This window comes from Mastomys coucha, unplaced genomic scaffold (assembly GCF_008632895.1).
Source record: "Mastomys coucha isolate ucsf_1 unplaced genomic scaffold, UCSF_Mcou_1 pScaffold1, whole genome shotgun sequence".
In the NCBI taxonomy this organism is placed as follows: Eukaryota; Metazoa; Chordata; class Mammalia; order Rodentia; family Muridae; genus Mastomys; species Mastomys coucha.
The window spans coordinates 12800729-12824384 of NW_022196891.1; the positions used below are offsets into that span (position 1 = coordinate 12800729).

At 39.7% G+C, this 23656-nt stretch overlaps 1 protein-coding gene across 5 annotated transcripts in view; it reads left to right on the forward strand.

The window, feature by feature from the left end:
* Positions 1-23656, forward strand: part of Cntnap5 (contactin associated protein family member 5) — a 910241-nt gene that overhangs the window by 763187 nt on the left and 123398 nt on the right. For all 5 annotated transcript variants that reach the window (XM_031380047.1, XM_031380056.1, XM_031380065.1 and 2 more), the window contains 2 exons: positions 3901-4140; positions 11662-11886. In XM_031380047.1, coding sequence (XP_031235907.1) covers positions 3901-4140; positions 11662-11886 — 465 coding nt within the window. The remainder of the gene's footprint in view (positions 1-3900; positions 4141-11661; positions 11887-23656) is intronic.

The following is a 23656-nucleotide window of genomic DNA, read 5'->3' on the forward strand; positions in this document are numbered from 1 at the left end:
ATATATATATATATATATAAATATGGATTTGCCCATGGGTGCATGTTATGGTAATGATATAGATCCTCTTAAAATTATCCAACATTTAGGCTAGTCCAACATTCCTTAAAGCTGTAAAAATAAAATACAGACAGGTAAAAATACAACTTTATTTCACTGTGCAAGGTAGTACACAATGCTTTATGCTATCCTGCTCTGTCTTCATCTGGATGGGGCATGAGATTCTTGTCTGGGGAAAATCACATTGAGTGTTTTATGTCTTTAGATTGGGAAGACATTTTTACCATAGAAATCACTGGAGCTATCCTTTCTCCATTTATAAACTGGTTGACTAAGCCACACACAAGAAAGTGTGCAATAGATTTTGCATTTACCACCTCTGCAAGGAGAAAAATGACACTACCAAGATATACGTAGAATCCTTCAAATCCATGAAGGGGAGTGACTGCAGAGGAAGAGAAACAGAGCCAAGTGTTAGACTCCATTAATCCTCCCTCTTTCTTGCACATAGACTCCAGAAAAGAAACAATGAGCCTTTTTTTGTGATCAACTTGTGTATCACACTGATTTATCCTGTGGTTAAAGGAGAGTCACTCACTGAAATTGAAACAGAGAAGACAGTACAAGTGAGTTGCTCTCTTGGCTTGCATTCTTATCAAAATTGGAAACAGTCTAAAGTCATGCGCCATCCAGATGATGACAGAGCAGGATAACATAAAGCATTGGGTACTACCTTGCACAGTGAAATAAAGTTGTATCTTTACATTTTGTCACTATTTCTGAGTAAGAGTCTATTTTGTGCCTCAGGGATGTTCTTTTTCAGACTCATACAGTAAACTTCACATATTTGTTTACTAGTCTGATAACCAGGTGTCTTAGTTACTATTTTGTTGCCATGATAAGATATCGTGACCAATAAAATACTTAATTTGTGCTCATGGTCGTGGAAGGTGACAGTCCATGAACAACATGGTAGGAAACATACCAACATCAAGGTATGCCTGCTGTCAAAGCAATAGCCAAGAGCTTAAATCCTAACACATAAGCATGAGGCAGAGAGAGCTAACTGACTTTTGGAACTTCAGAGCTCATCTCAAGTGACATACTTTCTCCAAAAAGATCATACCTCCTAATGATTTCCAAACAGTTCCACCAATAAAGGGTGAGGAGCGACTGCAAATTTAAGCTTAAGGAAGCTGTTGTCACTCAAATCACTATACCTGGAATAGGTTAAGGGAGGTATATTTCTAACCATCATCTCATTTCTAACCCTCGACACTGCTCGTTATTTTTCATGTCATCAACTACTTTATTGTCCTTTCAACTTACACATCCCTACTCCTTTGTGTGTGTGTTTGTGTGTGTGCACGTTTGTGTATATGGATACACATGTGAGTGCATGTGATCATGTACACACCACTGCATACAGAGGTCTGAGAACAGTCCTTAGACACCTACAATTTGTTGAAAACAATGTTTCTCATTGTCCTGTAGCTTTATCATGTAGACTAGGCTACCTGGCCTGTGGGCTTCCAGAGATCTGCCTGTCTCTACGTCACATCTTACATCACTAATATTGTAGGCATGCACCACATAGCCTAGGCTATTAATTGGTTCTTAGGGTCAAATTCTGGTCTTCATGCTGGCAAGACAAGCACTATTCTGATTGACCTACTTTCCCTGTCCCCATTTATGACTTTATTTTCCTTGCTGACCAATTTCTTGTCTAAAAACAGCAAATTGGATATGCTGATTTTATCCACGTTGATAAGGCTACATGCAGATCTAGTTACTTTCTAGACTAGCAGTTCTCAGTTTGCCTACTGTTTCATGTTGTACCTTAAAATTATATCTGGTACTATTTCATAACTGTAATTTTGCTACTGTTATACATAGTAATGTAAATATCTGATATTCAGGATATTTGATATGTGAAACTGTGAAAATTTGATTTACCCCTAAAGGGGTCGTGACCCACAGATTGAGAACTGCTGTTGTAAACTAAAATTTAATAGAGTTTTACTACAAGTTGTTAAAGGAAGAATGAGTTTCAGTTAAGACAGCAGATAAACACAGAAAATAATTGATTTGTGGCTTTTGCCCTCAGATTTTCTCCTGCGCCTCCTTTCCACCTCTCCTTGTTCATCTCTCCTCCTCTTCCTTTTTCCCCTATTAGTACATTTGGCAGAACTCAAGGATTTCTCTGAACTCTCAATTCATCTATGATATGACCTTGAGTTCAAGGGTTGGACAATAATTGCCTGTTTTCTAAAGCCAGAATGGGCCTCTGCCTCTTCTGGGATTTCCTAGAATTCTCAACACTGCACACATACAGGCTAATGGAATTTAGCTGTGCGTTGTGTGTCTTAACATACAAACTCTCTTATATCAATGAAGAGCTGGGCTTTCTGTGTGAACAAAGCAATGCGAAAGTTTCAGTCCGCTCAATGCTTGATGGAGTGTAAGATGTTTTCTGAGCTGAGAGTCAGATTGCAGCACGTCTGAATATAAATTTGAAAATATGCTAAGTGGGATTTTGTTAATAAACACGAGGAGCAAGAAGCAGATAATGCGTAACGCTCCTACTGATTTTTAGCAGTAGGTGAAGACTCAAGAGAAGGCTTAGAAGACAGCAGAAACTGGCGGAGTATATTGAAGCCCCCTTTTCTATGCTGTGCAGTAAGCTTTACTATAAACACATGGAATAATAGATGGAATAACTTAAGCCTAAGTGATTCAATTGTCAATATGGCTAACCAGTGCCTGACATGGACTTGAACACCAACACTGTCTTTCTCTTCAGTTCCTAGACATGTACTGAATAAGCAAATATGTTGCAATTTTGTCACTGTGGTGGACCTAATATCTTTCTTTGAAATTAACCAGAAAGGACAATCTGACTCTATCCCTTTTATTTTAGATGAAAGACAGAACAGACCACATAAAATTCCATATTTTATTCATGTGCAGAGACCCTGGTCACGTAAAGTTTCATTGTTAAGCATTTTAACAGGAGCTATGTTTCCCTCTCAGTCTCTCATGATAATTTTACTTTAAAATACCTCATGCATCCTGTAGCCAAAGATGACCTTTAAATTCCCATTCTCCTGACCTCACATCCTGAGTGTTGAGATTATTGGTGTGCCTTGTGATGAATAGTTTCTTCAGTGGCAGTGGGAATGGTACTCAGGGCTTGCATGGGAGGCAGTCTACCAACTGAATCAAGTCCCTGGCCTGACTTTCAGATTTTTTGTTTCGTTTTGATTTGCTTGTTTGTTTCTTTGCTTTGCTCTGCTTTGCTTTGTTTGTTTGTTTGTGTTAACAACATCCTTTCTCTCACTGGTAACTTAAAGAAAAATTCTGCTAAGCCGACAGCACTACAACTTAGTATTACCACACAGATGTTACTCTCCTGGAATAAGATGTTATAGGTCAACAGATGGAAGCTGAGATGAAACTACCCTTTGGATAAGCTTCCTTTGAAGAGGAATAGCCGCATGATCACAAAAGTCTTATAGGCCCATAAATGAGAGCGAGGAGCTCTTAGGTCCAACAAAAAAAGGAAGTATCTTGTTACTACAGATTTCCAAGGAGGCAGGGATAAGTCTTAGACCAAATGCCCTACTCTGTGTGCTAGACATCATCAGCATCTAGCTTGAGCCTAAGCCTCTAAGGTCTTGGCAATAGTAAAAGGACATCCCTTGTTTGCAACTACAAAGGAAAGAGGACAAGCTTTGACTACAGTAGTCTCTCTCATGCTGTCTAGGGTGAGAGCCCTCAGCAGGATTTAGCCTGATTTCTGGGAGAGGGAGCATCTAGAGTTTCTGTAATCTATGAGCTACACCTATGTGTTACAGCTATGACACCTTTCATGTTTTCCTCCTTGTTTTTCCCCATTAGGAGGAACATCCTCAAGACAGAAAGGCTTTCTTGGGTGCATCCGTTCTTTACTCTTGAATGGGCATAAAGTAGACCTGGAAGAGAGGGCAAAGGTCACATCTGGAGTCAGACCTGGCTGTCCAGGTCACTGCAGCAGCTATGGAAGCAATTGCCACAATGGGGGCAAGTGTGTGGAGAAGCATAGCGGTTACTCCTGTGACTGTACCAACTCGCCGTATGAAGGACCTTTCTGCCAGAAAGGTATGGTAGGCATGCATGCCACTATTCTGTGTGGTCTCATAGCATACAAGTACCATGAACAATGATCCTGGGCTCTTAGGCAGTCCAGGCCACTGCTACTACAAGTAATGCTCTACTACCCACATAAACCAATGACATTTATACCTGTAGGCAATCTACACAATTTCTCATCCTTGTGGCAATGTAGTACTGACATGGCATTATCAAGTCGATCTTTTCCATGCCCTCAATCAGTGTCCATACTTTGGGCTTTCAGAAAGTTTTCCTGTGTTTAGACTCTGCTTAGCTCATCAACATCATCATATCCATGCACTGGTCTTCTATACTCACTGGCTTGGTTGGTTCAGTTGTGCTCAGAAATAATTGAAAATGGGCACACCAACCAGGTTGAAGGATCAGATGAAGACTAACAGTGGAATCACCTACTTGTGTTTAATGACATAATACAATTTCTAGTTCTAGTATATGAGTTAGAAAAATGTATCAAAGGACTAAAAGAATTGAGTGCAAAATGTAGAAACACTTAAGCCATCTTTGCTAGAATGAATATGTGTCAATGAGAAAAAAAGTAAAAGGTTTGTCTACTATAACCTTCCTAGAATTTTTAACATTTCTTTTATTCACACAAATGAAGTTTGCTGAGCACCCAATGTAAACAATATTCAACAATGTTATTCAGTATTAAAATGAAATATTTATTTTAATTGCTACAGAACTCAACAATTCCACATGACTCTTACCAATTCATTGCGATGCAGTCCTTTTGGGGTGTGTGTGTGTGTGTGTGTGTGTGTGTGTGTGTGTGTGTGTGTGTATGTCCATGCTCACACATATTCGTATGTGTGAGGAATAAACATCGGTGTACAGTACACGTAACAAGTGGGCATACAATCCTTGGGTAGCACCTACTCTATATTTTGAGTGAGTATCTCTCACTTGTCTAACTCTTCAGTGGACTAGTCTGCAGTGGACTAGCAAGCTGCAGAGATGTGAGAGACTCTGCCTCCCCAGCATAAACATTGCAGCTACCACTATGCAAGTTATTTTTTAAACATAGATTTTGATGATCATACTTCAGGCAGTTCAACAACGTAGCCTTCTCTTAAGCCTTAAAAGACATTTTTCAAGCTCCTTCACCAAGCAGTAGTTTATTTAGTCTAACTTAATCTCAAAGTTAAAGAAAACATAACTGCTCAGTGTTTCCCTTGAAGGATCCTGTATTTATTTAATTGGTATTTTATTTATTTACATTTTAAATTTTATCCCCTTTCCCAGTTTTCTCTCTGCAAACCCCCTATCCTACCCCCCTTACCCTACCTACCTTTCCACTCATGCCTCACAGTCCTAGCATTCGTCTACACTGGGATATCAAGCCTTCACAGGACCAAGGGCCTTTCCTCCCACTGATTCCAGATAAGGCCCCTTCAGCTCCTTCAGTCATTCCCCTAACTCCTCCATTTGTGTCCTTGTGCTCAGTCTGATAGTTGGCTATGAGCACATCCACATCTGTATTGGTCAGGATCTGGCAAAGCCTCTCAAGAGACAGCTCTATCAGGCTCCTGTCAGCAAGCCCTTTTTGACATCAGCAAGAGTCTCTGGGTTTGGTGTCTGCATATGGGATGGATCCCCAGGTGGGGCAGTCTCAGGATGGTCTTTCCTTCAGTTTCTCCTCCACTCTTTTCCTCTGTATTTCCTTTAGACAGGAGCAATTCTGGGTTAAAATTTTGGAGATGGGTGGATGGCCCCATCCCTCAACGGGGGCTCATTCCTAACATCTGGATATGGTTTCAACATGTTCTTCCTTCCTTTTGTGAGGTATTTCAGCTAATGTCATTCCCATGGGGTCCTGCGAGGCTCTTGCTTTCCTGGCATCTGGGACTTTCTGGTTGCTACCCCCAGTTCCCCATCTCCATTGCTATACACCTCTGTTTAATTTCCTGACTCTGTATATCTCCTCCATCTCCTCCCATATCTGATTCTTCTCCTCTTTTCCTTTTCCCCCTCTTCTCTTCCTCCCAGGCCCCTCCCACCCTTTACTTCCCTTGATTATTTTGTTTCCCCTTCTATGTAGGACTGAACTATCCACTGTTAGGTCTTCCCCTTGAGCTTCATGTGGATCCTGTAATTTAACTTCTCCCTTTACTCATGTTGATCTTCTCTTAAATTATTTGGAATTATTTGCTTGTTATCACCAGGAAATACTTTAAAAAAGAAACTCCTTGAGAAAAGAAAATACCAGAACAACCTATAGACCAAGGTGTGGTAAACATTGAGTCAGAACATGAAATGAATAAAACAGGTCCCGTCCCAAGAGTTTCACTAAAGACTTTAAATATTTTTTATTACATTTATCATTACAGCACACATGTGGAGATTAGAGGGAAATCTTCTGGCAGTTGACTTTCCCATTCTGTTATGTGGGTCCATGGATCAAACTCAGGTCTTCCAGGGTGATTAGAAGAACTTTTATCCATTGAATTCTCTTACTAGTCATTTTGTAGATAAGGGCTCATAAGGTCATAGCAATTACAGTTGCTTACACATAATCTATAAAAGATTAATCTAATCGGTATTCCAAAAAGGGTTTTGGAGATGATTGAGAGGCTGCATCCTTAGCTGAGAATCTACTGGCAGCTGATTATTAGTTGAGAAAGAGTCAGTTTCTTTAAGGTATGAACACTGATGTAGTGCCCATTCTCCCTTGGAGGGTCTTTCATGCACAATAATAAAGTCAACATTAACTGGACTCAGTGGCAGTTGAATAAACAAATAACATGAAGTTAGGAGGGAATACATGTCAAGAGGGGAGAAGGAGTAGGCAGGGGTGTGACCAAAATACATTTTATTTGTATCTTAATTTGCTTCCTGCTACTGTGACAAATGTCATGACCAAAAGCAACTCAAGGAATAAAGACTTTAGTTGGCTTACAGGTCAAAGTACATCATTTGAGGAAGTCAATTTAGGAACTCAAAGGCAGGAGATGAAGTAAAGTCTATGCAGGCATGCTGCTTATTGGCTTGCTCCTCCTGGCTTGCTCTGCCTCTTTCCTTATACGCACAGGGCCATTTGCCTAGGGTTGCATTGCCTACAATGAGATGTGCCCTTCCATTCTACATCAACCATTAATCAGGAAAATGCCCACACAAACGTGCCTATTGGCCAGTCTGATGGCATCATGTTCTTAATTGAAGTTGTTTCTTCCCAGATTTCCCTGGCCTTTGTCAGGTTGACAAAAATTAACAAGGACAATTGACTCCTGGTCAATGTAACATACTAATACATTCCTATGAAATCAAAACCTTTCCTTTCTCATTTGTCTCTAAGAATTCATATTGGTAACTACTTTTAAAAGTCCCATGATTTTTAAAAATTCAAACACTTTTAAAGGTTTCATCCTTCAAATATTTGAAGTCTCTCGAAAAGTCCAAGGTCTCTAAAATATTTATACCTCTAATATAACAAATAAGTGTCATTCTTCCTTATTTGAAGAGGTGGGGGGGCAGGGATGGGAGGGACAGGATACAGTCATAATCAAAGCAAAGCAAAACTAAAAGTAGATTGTCAAAAAGTTCTGTGGTTGTCACCTGGTACCCACTCATGATCTTGGCTCCCAAGGGCCTAGCCAGCTCTACTCCTCTGGCTTTCCTGTTTGTAATACATGTAGCTCCTCTCCTAGACTGAGGTCTACTCCTTCCTGTAGATGCTGCTTACCTTGGCTGTTGTCCTATTGTCCTGACTTCTCTAAAATTTATGGGGTCTCTACCATTACCAATGGCTTCCTGGCCTCTCTTTTGTGACTCTGATACTACCACATCGCAACAAACTTCATCCTTTCCCAATACAGCCTTCAATATCGGGGTTTCTACCGTAATTGAATTTATACCATTACCAATGGCCTCTCCTGGCCTGTTGCCCTGCTTTTCCCCATGACTCCTTCAATATTGAAGTTTCATACCACCAAAACCAGTATCATCGGATCATCTGGAAGAATCTTAGATAATATCATGTTTGGTGCCAGCTTGAATGTAGCTTTGGCTCCTCTAGCCTGCAGCTTAGTGTACTAACCCTGAGTAAATGCTTCACACACACACACACACACACACACACACACACACACACACACACAAAGATTTTGCTGGTCTTGTATTAGTCACAGGTGGTTCCTCAACCCCAACTGGCCAGTAACTGTTATCTTAGTAAACCACATGAAACACCCCCAGAGATCTTTACTACAAAAATATCACACAACCAATCCTGATAGAGTCTATTCTTTCCTCTGAAATGTAACAAGCCAGACCTTCATCATCTTCTTGACTCTCAACATTATGTTTCAGATTCACACATGTAAGCCTAGTAGACTCTGAGCCTACAATGGCTTTATCCAGCACCAAGTGTCAAACGCATCCCACAATCTTCCCCAAAAGAACTTGTTCTGTTCTATCTCAGCAATATTCCATAAACCTGCTTCCAAGTTCAATTGTAATTTACTCTCTTTTGCTATGATATATTCTATGACCAAAAGACCTGGGGGAGGAAATAGTTTATTTGGCTTACAGGCCACAGTCCATCATCAGAAGATAAGGCAGTGACCCAAGTGAGGAACTTGCTTTGACTGATTTCTTGGATAATCCAGCACCACTTGTTCAAAGATGGCACTGTCCAAAGTAGTCTGGGACCTCCAACATCAATCATTAAGAAAAGTCTCCCATACCCTTGCCTTCAGGCCAGTCTGATTCAGGCATTTTCTCTATTGAAGTTTCTTCTTCATAATTTAATATGATCCATGTCAAGGTAATAAAAATTGACCAAGACAGCATGAATAACATTCTTAAAGAATAAACATGTTACAGTGGAGGTGGGCTTTGTGGTCTCCTATGCTCAAGCTATGCCCAGTGTGGCACACAAGTCTACTGCCACCTGCACATAAAGATGTAGAACTGTCAGTTCCTTCTCCACACCTGCTCTGCCTCTGCCTGCACACTGCTATGCTTTCTGCCATGATGATAATGGTCTAAACCTCTGAAACTGTAAGCCAGCCAAAACTAAATGTTTTCCTTTATAAGAGTTAAAAGGAGAAAGAATAAGCAGATACATTTTAAACTAATTTGAAGATAAAAATTGCTCTCAATTTTCACAGGTAAAGATCTCTGCTATCAATCTCTGAAAAGTTGAGTGCATCCTTGAGCAGTCCCATTGTTACATCAAGCACAAGCAGATGCAGGACTACAGACATGACACTAAGATATACAAACAGTGTACTATAGCATCTATGTCAAAATCTTCTAATGGTGAAAGAACTTGAACAGTGGCCCTGCCTGAATTTCTCAAAGGATATTAGTCAAACATCCAGTTTAGCCTCATTATTATAAGTTCACTTTTCCACAATGTTTGTATTCATTCTTCTCTGAGAATAATGCCCCAACTGTTGCTCACTTCTGTTAAAATACAGGGTTTCTAATTTTGATCCATAAGTTCAATAAAAAAATATGTCCTTAGCCTTTTAAGGACCCTACCTACTCCACTGTTTCCAGTTTCTACCTTCATATTCGAATAATCCCCTGCATAAGCAATGGCACTAAGATGTTCTTCCTAAACAAATGTTTGTCTTGACAATTGGCTCAGGGAAAAGTGATGTGGAACTGAAAAGTAGAACTATGTAGCGAGGGAGATCCCTGAGTAGATGGCGCTCTCTTCTGCGGTGCTCTTCTCTGCTTCCTATCGCAGCATCCTGTATGCCAAGGATGCAGTTTGTAAAGATGTGGAAGGAACATCAGGAATAAAATGAAGATAATGTTCTCCTTTACAAGTACTGGGCCAAATTATCAACTTTCTATTCCTTGTAAAGTTATAACAAAGAAAGAAATATTCATCTCGGCTTATAATTTCAGAGATTTCAGCCAACAGTGCCTCGGCTCTGTTGATTTTGGGTTCATGCTGCCATGGGACATCATTGTGAGTCAATGTGACAGGAAGAAATCTATTTCTTACAACTTTTTGTGTAGCAGAAGTGAGAGACTGGATGTGGAGTTTCCAGATCCCCTTCAAAGTCATGCTATCAATGGCCTAGAGAAATAGAAATATCCTTCATTCTGATAAAACTCAATTTAACATTTCTTTCTTTTACTGCTTCTAGTTTTACTATCATCCATGAGAAATAATTGGTGGATTTGAGGAAGCAGAAAATTTGTACCTATAATTTATTTCTTCTAAATATTTCTTCTAAGTAACTTCTTCCTATAATTTTATTTCTTCTTTTGAGGACCTTGTTACATTTTTTGAGTTACTTTATTAGTTGTAAAATTGTGCTCTTGCATGATTCTATTATTTGTCTCCCCAAATTTAAATTAAATTTATTTATTCCTGTGTGTGTGTGTATGTGTGTGTGTATATATGTGTGTGTCTGTGTGTGTGTGTGCATGTGTGTGTATGTATGTGTGTATATGTGTGTGTGTGTGCATGTGTGTGTGTGTATGTGTGTGTGTATATATGGGTGTATGTGTGTGTGTATGTATGTATATGTGTGTGTATGTGTGTGTGTGTATGTGTGTGTGTGTGCATGTGTGTGTGTATGTGTGTGTGTATGTGTGTGTGTATATATGTGTGTGTATGTGTGTATGTGTGTGTGTATGCGAGTGTGTGTTTGCCAGCATGCCATGGCACTTTAAGGAGTACCTTTTTTCACTTTGCCACGTGGCCCCAGCGGACATGGTCTGATCCAACTTGGCATCTTGACATGATTGTTTTGCCTCGGGGGACTATTTGTGAGTGTGTATTTTTTTGCCTTCAGCACTCTTCTACTGTTCACTGAAAATCTATTACTACCACAAAAATATTTTTCTCCCTAAATTGCTAAATAATAAATTTGTAAATTGATGTATAAATCTATAATGTTAAACCTAGTTTAAATACACATAATGATTTAAAAATTCCTTACATTTAATATAGTAGGGATCATGGTATAGTTTTAGTTATGCCATGGACTTGCTTTGTTTAATCCCAGAAGCATTTCTATAAATGTAATAAGTGTTTGTAAGCACTTCAGCCATATTTATAGTTAGAAACAATGACTACAAAGGGTTGGGAATAGTTTTTGTCAGCAAAATGCTTGCCACACAAACATGAGAGTCTGAGTGTAGAGCCTCAGCACCCACTTAGAAAACTAGATATGTTACTAGTGAAGGTGATACCTTAATAGTTCTGAGCTTAATGAGCAGCCAATCTAAACAGTCCATGAGCTCCAGGTCCAGTGTCTCAAAAAACAAATTGGAGAATGATAAGGGAGGACATCCAACCCTTGGTCTTCAATATCAACAGGAACAACATCCACACATGTGCACATATAAATAAGAATGGGTTTGAACCTTTAAAAAATCATCAAGAAACAGATTGTGTAGTTTCTTTACACCCCTCATCCAGTGCTAGATACAGAGAAATCAATGAGCAGGTATTACAGCTACCCAGAATAATTGACTAAATGTTGGAAAGTTTGAAAGTATTCTCTCTTGATTTCTTTTTTGCAGAGATTTCAGCTCTTTTTGATTCTGGCACCTCTGTAACATACATGTTTCAAGAACCGTATCCAGTGACCAAGAACACAAGCCTTTCTTCTTCAGCTATCCACACAGACACAGCTCCATTCAAGGAAACCATCATGCTGAGTTTCATGACAGCACAAGCTCCGACCCTCTTGCTCTACCTCAATTTCTCTTCTCAGAATTTTCTCGCTATCCTGCTCTCCAGAAATGGTAAGTGTTGGTGGCATGAAGCCATAAGGCCAGACGTGCCTAGAAGGACAGCTCATGTTCTGCAGAACCCTGCAGAGCCTCACAGCTGGGCAACCTCAGTTTAACCTTCCTTCCACTTCATCTTTATTAGTTATAATTGGTATTCTGAGCCAGTGTCAATTTGCCACTGAAGTCTAAACACATTGACGTTAATTTGGCTTAATTGTATTGCAGTAATTATTTATTATTTGTTCCATGCTGAGCTCCATTACATGTAAAAGATCATAAGCAGTTCTGAATTTCAGGGGAATACTTGCCTGTCACTGGGGACTGGTAAAGCATAAATACTGGATGGTTTTATAATTGGACATTGTCCAGGTCTTTGACACAAATATGATCTGGCATAGGACCTCATTATTAAGAATCAAAATTGTCTCTTCTAGTCATCAATTATATATATATTAAATATTATATATAATATATAATATATTAAATATATACTAATATAAAATATTATTTATATATTAAATGATTGACTACTAAACTGTCATATTTGCAACTTCATAATGACAAGACTTGGAGTATTTTACTCAGTCAAAGAGTACTACTGTTCCACAAATGAAATTTTGTTATTTCTCTTCCTTTTGCAATTATTTTAATTAGTTATAAAATTTATGCATTCTTACAGGACATTGTACATACACTAGAAGACTTCACATATATAAAGCGCCTTTTAATTGCTGTAGTTCATTGTTATCTGTGCATCTTTGCTTGTGACATCCTTAATAAAATAGAATTTGCAAAGAAGATTTTGCTTCTTAGGTTTTAAGGTATCTGTAGCACCGAGGCTGTGAGGATGAAAAGAATGGTTCTGAGCATTCAATAATGATGTGAATCACAGTTTGGAAAATAGGGAGACCTAGTAGATAAATGACAATTAGAGAAAAGAGAGAAATTAGATCATACAAGAAATAATAATAATAAACACATATGATTAGGTTTTTTTTTTTTATCAGACTACGAAAGGACAAAAATCTTCTAATTGAACCATAGACAAATATACTATGAAATCAGAATCATACCACATGTGTATTGTCAGGGTTCTCTAGAGTCACAGAACTTATGGTAGTCTCTATCTAGTAAAGGAATTTATTGATGACTTACACTCTGTAGTCCAACTCCCAACAATGGTCAGCAGCAGCTATGAATGGAAGTCCAAGGATCTAGCAGTTGTTCAGTCCCACAAGGCAAGCAGGCAAAGAAGAGAGGGAGACTTCCTTCTTCCAGTGTCCTTATATAGGTCTCCATCAAAAGATGTGGCCCACATTAAAGGCGTGTGCCACCATACCATTAATCCTGGATGACCTTGAACTCAGAGATCATCCTGTCTTAATCTTCTAGGATTCATAGCCACTATGTTTCAAGATCTCCATGCCAAGATCCAAGTCAGAAACTTGTATCTCTCAGCCTTCAGATTAGGCCCACAGGTGAGCCTTTCAATTCTGGATTGTGGTTCATTCCAGATATAGTGAAGTTGACAACCAAGAATAGCCACTACAATCTACCCCTTGCCAACTTGACACAAATAATATCTCATGTCCACATGAAACAATAACATGATCATGAATACACTTAACATGATATAACTATTTGTCATACAATCAAAAATGCATTTGTAAATTTACACTGGGGCAATGTCCCTTGGGAGCATTCTTTTAGTGTCTCAATTAAATACAAATTGATGTTAAGAAAATTGGAAGAAAGACAAAGGTATTCTTAACATTATTCTTAACAAAATAAGACAGAAGCATTCACATTAGTTTATAATCATCATTTCTGCAACTGATTACATGGAAAACCATCATGATTGATAAGGTATTATGTGAGTCCACTGATGGTGGTTTTGGTAGAAGCATTGTGTACAGGAAAGGCAAATCCATAACCCGAATAAGTATCTACTCCACCAAGAACAAAATATGGTCCTTTCCATGGAGGAAGTGGTCCAATGTAGTCAACCTGTCACCAGGTTGCTGGCCGGTCATATTGAGGAATGGTGACATATCTGGGGCTCAGTTTCTGCTGTTGGCGCATCTGACATTCAGCAGCAGCTATAGCCAGGTCCACCTTGGTGAGTCGAAGTCCGTGTACTTGGGCCCAAGCATAACCTCCATCTCGGCCACCATGGCCACTTTGTTCATGTGCCCATTGAGCAATGACAGGGATGGCTTGGGAAAGAGACTGGCTGTCCACAGAATGGGTCATCCTGTCCACTTGATTATTGAACTCCTTTTCAGATGAAGTCACCTTTTGGTGATCATTTACATGGGACACAAATTTTTTCACATCCTTTGCCCATTTGGAGAGATCTATCTACATACTTTTTGCCCAGATGTCTTTCTCACCAATTTTCCAATCATGATCTTTCAAGGTCCCTGACCATACAGCCAATCCATTGGCTATAGCCTATAAGTCAGTGAACAATCGCACATCTGGCCATTTCTTCTTCCAAACAAACTGTAATGCTATGTATATTGCCCAAAGTTCTGCCCGCTGTGAAGATTTTCCTTCACCTGTATCTTTCAGGGTTGTCCTGGAAAGGGGTTGTAATACTGCAGGTATCTACTTCTGGGTGGTGATTACATAACATTAAGATCCATCGGTAAACCAGGTCCTAGTCTTTTCTTTAGTCAGCCAATCATAGGGAACACCCTATGAGGCTATAGGTGCATGCTTGGCAGCAGATAGCATTGTAACAGGAGTGGAAACCATAGGCATTTGAGCAACTTCCTCATGTAACTTTCTTGTGCCATCAGGACCTGCTCTGGCCTGATCATATATATATATACCACTTCCATTTGATAACAGAGACATGCTGTGCATGTCCTAATTTATGACTTGAAGGGTCTGATAGGATCCAGCTCATGATGGGTAGTTCAGATCACATAGTAATTTGGTGTGCTATTGGCAAATGTTCAGTTTCTACTAAGGCCCAATAGCAGGTCAAGAGCTGTTTTTCAAAGGCAGAATAGTTGTCTGATTCCCTCCCCAGGAATAAAACCATACCCCTCAGGATGTTTCACCCTTCCTCTGTAGGTTATTTTCATATATGTATGTATGTATACAAATATGTATGTATGTATGTATATATGTGTGGATGTATGTATGTATGTTATATATGTACGCTCTCTTATGCATTCACTTAAAATATAACATTCAGCAGGTTTAGTTCTAGTTATGTCTTAGTAGCAATTACTTTCATCAAATTTTCTCATTTATTTTTGAGATTGAATACAACATTTTGCCATAACTTTTTTTAAACAGAGAAACTGAAGCTCAGAGAAGTTGCAGAATTATTCTTAATCCCAGCACAACAGAATGACTAAACCAGGAGTCAAACCCACATCTGCCAAGTACCATTAAGTCAGATGCTATGAACCATTTTGCCAAGTCAATTTACTCACAGAAATATCAAGAAGAGCAAGAGTTTCAGGCACAGCAGTGGGCAGCTGTGTCAAGAGCTCTCTAGTCTGTTTTATTTTCCAGTCATCATAAGGAGAGCTGTTAAGATGTCCTAGGAAGCCCTTTTGTTCTTCCACTTTTCCGACTCAGGCAGCATATTGCTTTGCCAAACAGTGCTGTGTCTCAAATGACCAACGTGCCTTAGAAGGTAGGGCAACAACAGAGTTCTACCACCCCCTTCCCTGAGAGATGGTTTGCCTGCAGCAGCCACCCTCCTCAGCTCAGTCTGAGAGAGGCATCTGGAAAGAATCTGTCCTTAGACTTGTCTCTGTATTCATAGGCAGCATATATACCTCTGTATTAGTCTGGGCTCTCTAGAGTCACAGAACTTATGGTAATCTCTACCTAGTTAAGAAATTTATTGATGACTTACAGCCTGTCGTCCAACTCCCAACAATGGTCAGCAACAGCTATGAATGGAAGTCCAAGGAACTAGCAGTTGCTTAGTCCCACAAGGCAAGCAGGCAAAGAAGAAAGGGAGACTTCCTTCTTCCAAGGTCCTTCTATAGGTCTCCAGCAAAAGGTGTGGCCCAGATTAAAGGTGTGTGCCACCATACCTTTAATCCCAGATGACCTTGAACTCATAGATCTTCCTGTCTTAATCTTCTGGGATTCATAGCCACTATGCCTCAAGATCTCCATGCCAAGATCCAAGTCAGAAACTTGTATCTCTCAGTCTTCAGATTAGGCCCACAGGTGAGCCCTCCAAATCTGGATTGTAGTTCATTGAGATATAGTCAAGTTGACAACCAGGAATAGCTACTACAATATGTAATAATTGTTTGAACAAAAGAACCGAAGAAACACACATATATTCCTATCTCATGATCTCATACAATACAATCCTGTTGTCAAGAATATGGCTGTACTCCTCTTGCAATCTCCAAGTACCATGAAAAGATTCTAGACTTTTGATGAGCTCATCCCAACCACACAGTTAAACCTCAAAGTAGAGTGTGGTGCCCTACAGCAGAAGTGAGGCCTATGGAAGGTGGCATATATGAATTCCTGTCTACACTTTAGGTGCAAATTACATATTTTCTTTGTATGCTTTTTCTGATATGTGTGTGTGTGTGTGTGTGTGTGTGTGTGTGTGTACATGCCTGCACATGTGCATATGTGTGCTAGTTTTTCCTCATACTATATATGAGTTTAATATAAAGAACTATTTATTTAATCAGAAAGATATAATGAAAACTGGGGAGTGTGAGGGATGAACCAGCCTAAAGCAATAGATGATTCATAAGGTGCTATACATGTTATTTATTCTGAGTCCAAGTAGAGGGAAGAAACAGAAAGTGTGGACAGGCAGGAAAGGAGGGAGAGAAAGAAAAGAATCAAGAGGAGGAAGATAAAGAGAAGGAAGAAGAAGAGGAGAATATGGGAAGACTAGTTAATTTTCCAGTCTGTGGGCCATCATCACCTCCTTATTACTAGTTTAAAAGATATTAGCTAAAAACATGCCCAAAGATCAAACCTTCAGATTTGCTATGTAAAGCCTTTTGAGGATATGAGGCTGTCTTTGAATCCTTGGGCATGGGGAGTTTGAGAGGGTAAATATAGAACAGACAGCTAGTTCATGAAACAGCCAGGAATGTTTCCCAATACTCAGCCCAGTAATCTTCCTTCTAACCTGCACCACTGTCTTCTGATGTGTTTGGACCATATGAAGATGGTTATCTAGAGAGAGGATTGTCCCTGAAATGTCTTTTGGGTAGGCTTATACCACATACTTATACCACTCGTAGGGTATCTATGAAAATATGGCTGCTAAGAATACATAAAATACAGATCAGAACAGTCACTGCATCTAATTATTCTACTGAGCCCATACTGTGCTTATCTCTCCTAGTAACTCTGGTTACCCGTTGGTATTATATATACCTATTTTGCCAGGTCTGTACAATTGTAGAAACTGAGGCATGAGGATATCATAGTTCATAATATCACCGTAAGTCAGAGAGGAGCCTCAGTCTCCCTTACCCAGCCCAGTAGGAAAGTCAGCTTTTTGCTTGTTTTTGTTTTTCCTTGTGTGACAATCTCACCTGGGTCTACGACCTCATCCTATGAGTGCTGGTATTATGGATGTGAACCACCACACCAGGATGTTTTCTTAATCACAGGGCTAAAGAAAAAGTACTCATCTTTTAACCTTTGAAACACACAATTGTATTATATAATTACCAATTCTTTAGTAGTGAATCATTCTTGAATTCCTCCCTGGCATATTTTCTTGTGTTTTCCTTTCAAGGCATTAGACGCTCCACCTGACCCTATAGATATTTACATTTTTAGAAACTTGGACTGAATTCAGGAAACAAGCAGATTCAAAGGCCCTAACTGCTGGTTGTGTAGGTCTCAGTTTCCTTTGAAAACTCAGGCGTGCAGCACGTCTTTTTAGGCTGGTTCACAGGAGAACCTCCTGAAACAGAAAGCTCTTCTGTTAAAGATTTGGCTCCTTAGTTCCTCTAAGTAATCTTTAGTAAAACAAAAGATGATCTTTGGCATAGATTCATACTTTAAAGGCATTGATATGCATTTATATCAGGTAAGCAACTATACAGATCTGCTGAGAGCTTTGAAAAGAATCTTTTATCAGCTGAAAGGAAATAGGGGAAGCCTGAGTATTCAGGGTCAACTTAAGATTTACAAGTTCAGTGTTGGGATTGAACATACTAGATGTGGGAAGAACATCCAGGAAGGTCTCACTCCTATATTCATCTGGTTCTTGATTTCTGAAAGAAGCATTCGTGTTCTTCAGTTCTGGAGACACATGTCCACCAGATGTGCTTTCGAGTATCAGTGCTTACAGTACAAGGAGGCAAAAGGAAACAGTTCCCGAATGATGTGTTAGAGACGCCACCACTAAAAACTATGTTTATAAGCTAGGGCTTATATGCAAATGTTTCTGCCTCTTCTTTTGTTCTGTTTAAAAACAATAAAGTACATTTATATGAAAAAAAAAAAGATTTGGCTCCAATCCTAGAAGACACTCTCTGAGATGTCCCAACTATTGTGTCCTAGACACATGGATAGTCCTAGAAACAGCTTATTAAAAAGGAGAAAGACAGACCACTAGTGGGCCAGGATAGGCTCAGGTTCAAATCCTGGGACCCACAGGGTCACTGTCCTATTTATAGATCATATACATAATTACATTATTTTCCTTCTTCTTTATTTTGCACATGCTTTGTTAAAAATTAGCCTACAGGGAAGGGATTTCTATGCTAACAGGTTCTTTTCGGATGCTAATCTCGGTCCTCTCTCTCTTTTCCAGTCCTCTCACCACACTTCCTCAGGCAGTTCCCTCAGGCAGTGTATGGTCTGGTAGTCTGGAAGGTGCTTTACTTAAAATCCGTGGTACTTCCTGCCATCTCTTTACCCCTCAAAGACACAACTGAGGGACTGTTTATATTGTTTTGTTAGCACTCATAGTGGTTACTAGGATGATAAATATGAGAGACCACAAGCAAGACTTGCTGCTGTTTCCACACTATATGAGAAGAGACCAATTCGGAAACTACTTAAAATATACAATAATATACAATGGAGACAGCTAGAGTGATTAGGTTTCTGAAGCAATCTAGCTAGAAAGAAAACTTTGACAGAAACCCCATAGAATCAACTAACTTGAGTCCACAGGGCCTCACAGAGACTGAATCACTTACCAGGGAACGTGTATGGGAATAACCTACTAGGTCCTCCACGCATACGTTACAGTTGTGTAACTTAATCATAAAACTGGGAGCAAGAGCTGTCTCTACCTCTGTTATCTGCCTATTGGACCCTTTTCCACTATAGGGTTTCCTTGTCCAGCCTCTATAGGTAGGTACCTAGTCTTACTAGAACTGGATATGTATGCATGCTATTTGATATCCCTCAATGCCTCTCGTTTTATGAAGACAAATGATAGAGTGGATAGAGGGGATAGGAGAGGAGGAGAAAGTACTGAGAGGGAAGGAGGGAGGGGAGACGGCCATCAGAATGTAAAATAAATAAAAAAATAAAAAAATAAATAAATAAAATTAAAGTTAAGAAAAGAAGAAACATAAATGCTTAGTAATTACACCTGTGTAACTGAAAAGGAAAATAAAAGTCCAGCACGAGCTTGCCCACGTAAGCCTGGGATTGAAAGAGTTAAAACAAAGCAGAGGCAAGTGGCCAGGGACTGACAGGTCAGGAAGACATAAACCATAGAGATAGGGTAAAAATGCAAAGACATATCCACAGCCCAGGCCTGCAAGGACGTGCCGGGGTGAACATTGAATAATGGGCCACCTGGTCCTCTTAGCACTCCCCTTTTAGGACTTTTCAACTCTAACTACATTTAAAATAGCCAATCATGTATAGCCACACCAATTCCTTTATTTCCCCAGACCTTTTTCCTATAAAAACCCCTAACCCCTGGGCCTCGTGGTCGATTCCTGGTCTCCTGTGTGAGACTGGGGGTCGAACCGGAGCTCTGAAATAAAAATGCCTCATGTTTTTTTACATCAAGATGGCCTGTCGTGTTCTTTGGGTGCATGTCTCCCAGGACTTGAGCAGGAACTCCCTACGGGGTCTTTCATTACGATTGTCTTCAGTAGCATCAAGTTCCTTATCATTAGTGGTCTTCAGATAACAATTAAGTGACTATTTGCTGAGAAAATGATAATAGTCCTAAAAGTAGGTGAGAGACAAAATAACAGCTGGCAAGAGACGAGCTCCCTCTTCTGTCTTATTGTGTGATTCTTTATTCCTTCCTTGTAAAGTCTTCCATGAATGCATATAAAAACTTTCTTTGCAGAACTTGAAGTGTTCCTGGAGGAATTAAGAATTTATATCTTCAGTGTGTCCTTCTAAATTCTACAGCATTAACCCATAGGCCTGATTAACAGTGATCACGAACTAGGAACATTTTAATGGATTCTGGGTACTCTACAGTGAAAGTGTACTTTTGAGCCCAGAGCACTGACATCTACCTAGAAGTGGAGACAAGAGGCCAACATTCAATGCAATGTCAGATTTGTAGCAAGTTTAAGTCCAGACTGGGCTACACGAGACCCTGTCTCAAAAAAAGAAAATAGTCGGCTCCTCTTTTGGAAGTTAGGGATCCTTACAAGTTGAAGTAGTGATAAGCAGAATGAAAGATTAATTAGTGAAGATGTTTACTTGGAAATCTTTTTGTAATCAAGAACCACTCACAAACATCTCCAGCAGAACCAATAGTTTGTATTAGAAAGCTTCTAAACTCGTCCTGATTTTAAGATAACTTCAGGAATTTGGTAGTGATAAAGCGATGGCCAGCTTAAAAGGAGTCCTATTTGCTCTCCTGGGAGGATGCAAACTCCATTTCTAATATTTTAGGGTAAGAAGTCAGCATATAAGACTAGAAGGGCAAAAATTGTAAACACTCAGCCAAGTTCTCATCTTGTAAATTTATTTTTCATAGTTAGTTAGGCCAGAGGTGAGAAGATGCCTGTGAGTCATGCCATGTGTATGAGCATTGGTCTGGCAGTAGCTCAGGATGGGAGGACTGAGGTGCACCATTCATTGCCCTTCTTGTTGGTACTGATATCTTCAGTTCTAAACTTGGATTTCCACAGCCTATGATATTGCTGTCACTTCAAGTCAGAATAGGGCCTGGTAATAAATAGAGGAAACTGTTGTCATTTCTGAGATGTAAGCTAGCTTGCTTTCTCTTGCTCTCTCTCTCTCTCTCTCTCTCTCTCTCTCTCTCTCTCTCTCTCTCTCTCTCTCTCTCTCTCCTCCCTCTCCTCTCTTCTCTCTCTGTCTCTCTGTCTCTGTCTCTGTTTGTCTCTGTCTCTGTCTCTGTCTCTGTCTCTGTCTCTGTCTCTCTCTCTCTCTCTCTCTCATATACATGAGCATACAAGAGGATGAGGAATGATTATGAGGTGGAGAAGCCCTTAAGAAATGCAGGCCTAGAATTTTGAGTCACAGACAACTATTCAGTAACTTGGCAGTTAGAGGAAGGAGGCTTTAAATGAAAGCAGCATGTCCAGAGAGGGGGGTGCCCTAAAGATACCCTGATCTCTGCATCTCAGTTTACTTCTGTATGCTTGTGAGTGCCGCATAGGGGAGGAGCATGCATGCATGTGTGTGTGCATGCACTTGGAGGCTGAAAAATAACCAGTGGTGTTATCTTCAGGAATGCCATCCAATATTTTTGAGAATCTCTCTCATTGTCTAGGAGCTCATCAATTAGCATTGTTTGGCTGGCTGGTAAGCCCCAAGATTCTGCCTATCTTTACCTCCTGGATGCTGAGGTTATAGGTACGTGCCAACACACTAGGCATCAAACTCATGTCCTTACACTTGCAAAGTAAGCATTCTGTTAACTAAGGTATCAATACAGCAAATTATTTTACTGAATTCTGCCTTCCTCATAATACCAGTTTATTTTTCTTCAAAATTTCCATTTGACAAATGTTCCTGAAGCGCTTTCTAAGTGTGAGGAACTATTTAGTATATCAGAAAGATGAGCAGGATTTTGCTCTACTGAAACTGCCCGCAGTTTCACTAACGGGGTTCTACTCAGCCAGGAGGGAATAAAGGACCTGAAATAGAGGGTTTGAAATGCAAAGAGAAAACACAAAGCCAAGTTGCATCCCAATCAAGGCTCCACTTTACTGAGAATAAACCAGGGTTTTTATAGTCACAGGAGAAACTGAAAACAAGTCTCTAAATTTCACTACAAAGAAAGTTCAGGTGTCAAAGTCCCCAGGTTCAGAAGATCTTCAGGTGGCTGGCTTACTCAGGTGGTGGCCATGCTCAGGCGGCTTCTTCAAAGACAAACAAACAGTCAACAGAGAGCATCTGTCTTAGCTCCCAGGTGTTAGCCCCCAAGCAGAGGCTGCTAGAAGTCCGATGGATGACTGAACTGAAGAGGGGATGTAACACTCTACCATTAAAAAATGTATCTTCAGTCAGAAATGCATATTATTACAAGCTTCTCATAGATACATAGTTCATATAGATTGAATACAGTTAGTTAGACTATCTGCCAAGAAAGACATGGATAGTAGGAGAGGTGAAAAAAGTTGACCCATTCACACTGGAAGAGAAAGTCACACAAAGAGTGACATTTTAATCGTGAGAGAGAAATCAGTATTCTCTTGGCAGTTGAAATTTTAACAGAACATTTTAAGTGCATTCTCTTTATTTTATCTTGTTATCTTCACTGCATGTTATAAAATGTATGATTGTGTATCCTAGTGAATGGCTTTCTTCTTTCTTTGCTCTGATGTACTACTGGGCAATCAAAGCAATGTACAAAGAAAAGGTCGTAGTTTGAGGGTATAGTCCATCATGGAAGGTAAAGAATGCAGGAAGGAGCTGTAGGTAGCCAGAAAGCAGAGAGAGAAATGGACATTGCTGCTTAGCTCAATTCCTTCTTTTAATCCAGTTCAGGTCCCCAGGCCATGGGATGGTGCTGTCCACATTTAGGGTAGGTTTTCTAACTTCAATTAACCTTATCTGATAAACCCTCATAGATTTGCCCTGAGGCTTATCTCTGTGGTTATTTTAGATACTGTCAAGTTGACAATCAATGTTAATGATGACATTGTCTATATAAGTACCCCCATGCAAATATTTTAAGTGGTGTTTTTGGTTCCTTGCTGGTTGAAATGAACAGGTGAAGTTAGAAGATGTACAAAGAAGGCCATCAATCTATGCTGAAATTCATTCAATAAAACATCCAAATGATGCTTCCAGGTCACCTTCCTTTGTGGTTGCTCAGCGGCCTCTGGCACTGAGTGATTCATGCGCCTCTGCCTTAGCAGCTCTCTTTTATCAATTTTTTTGGAGCGCATACATTTATAAGGTTCACAGTCTAAATTTCTGACTGCCCACATATCAAAAGGAATTATTATGACCTGAGATACTTTGAATTTTGTATATACTTGCTCAAAATAAATAGAAGTAAGAAAAGACCAAGACAGGAAATGTCTTCAAAGTTCAGAACCTAACAGTTGCCAGACAGGGTCAAATGGACAGTAGGATGTCCTCACTATTATGGTGTTTTCTCAAGGAAGCCCTTCAGAGGTCACTGGTGCCTCTAGTCACTTCTGAGTCAGCAATATATGCCTGAGTTCTTCCGGGCAGAAGGAGTTCTGAAGCACAGAGCTGGATAAAAATGTCCCAGAATGTTTTTGTTGTTGTTGTTTGTTTGTTTTTGCTTTTGGAAGGGTAGCGCTAAGTGGTAGATCTAAGCAGGAGAAAAATACATGGGGGTAAAATAAGATGCTTATTCTCTCACTCTCTCTCTCTC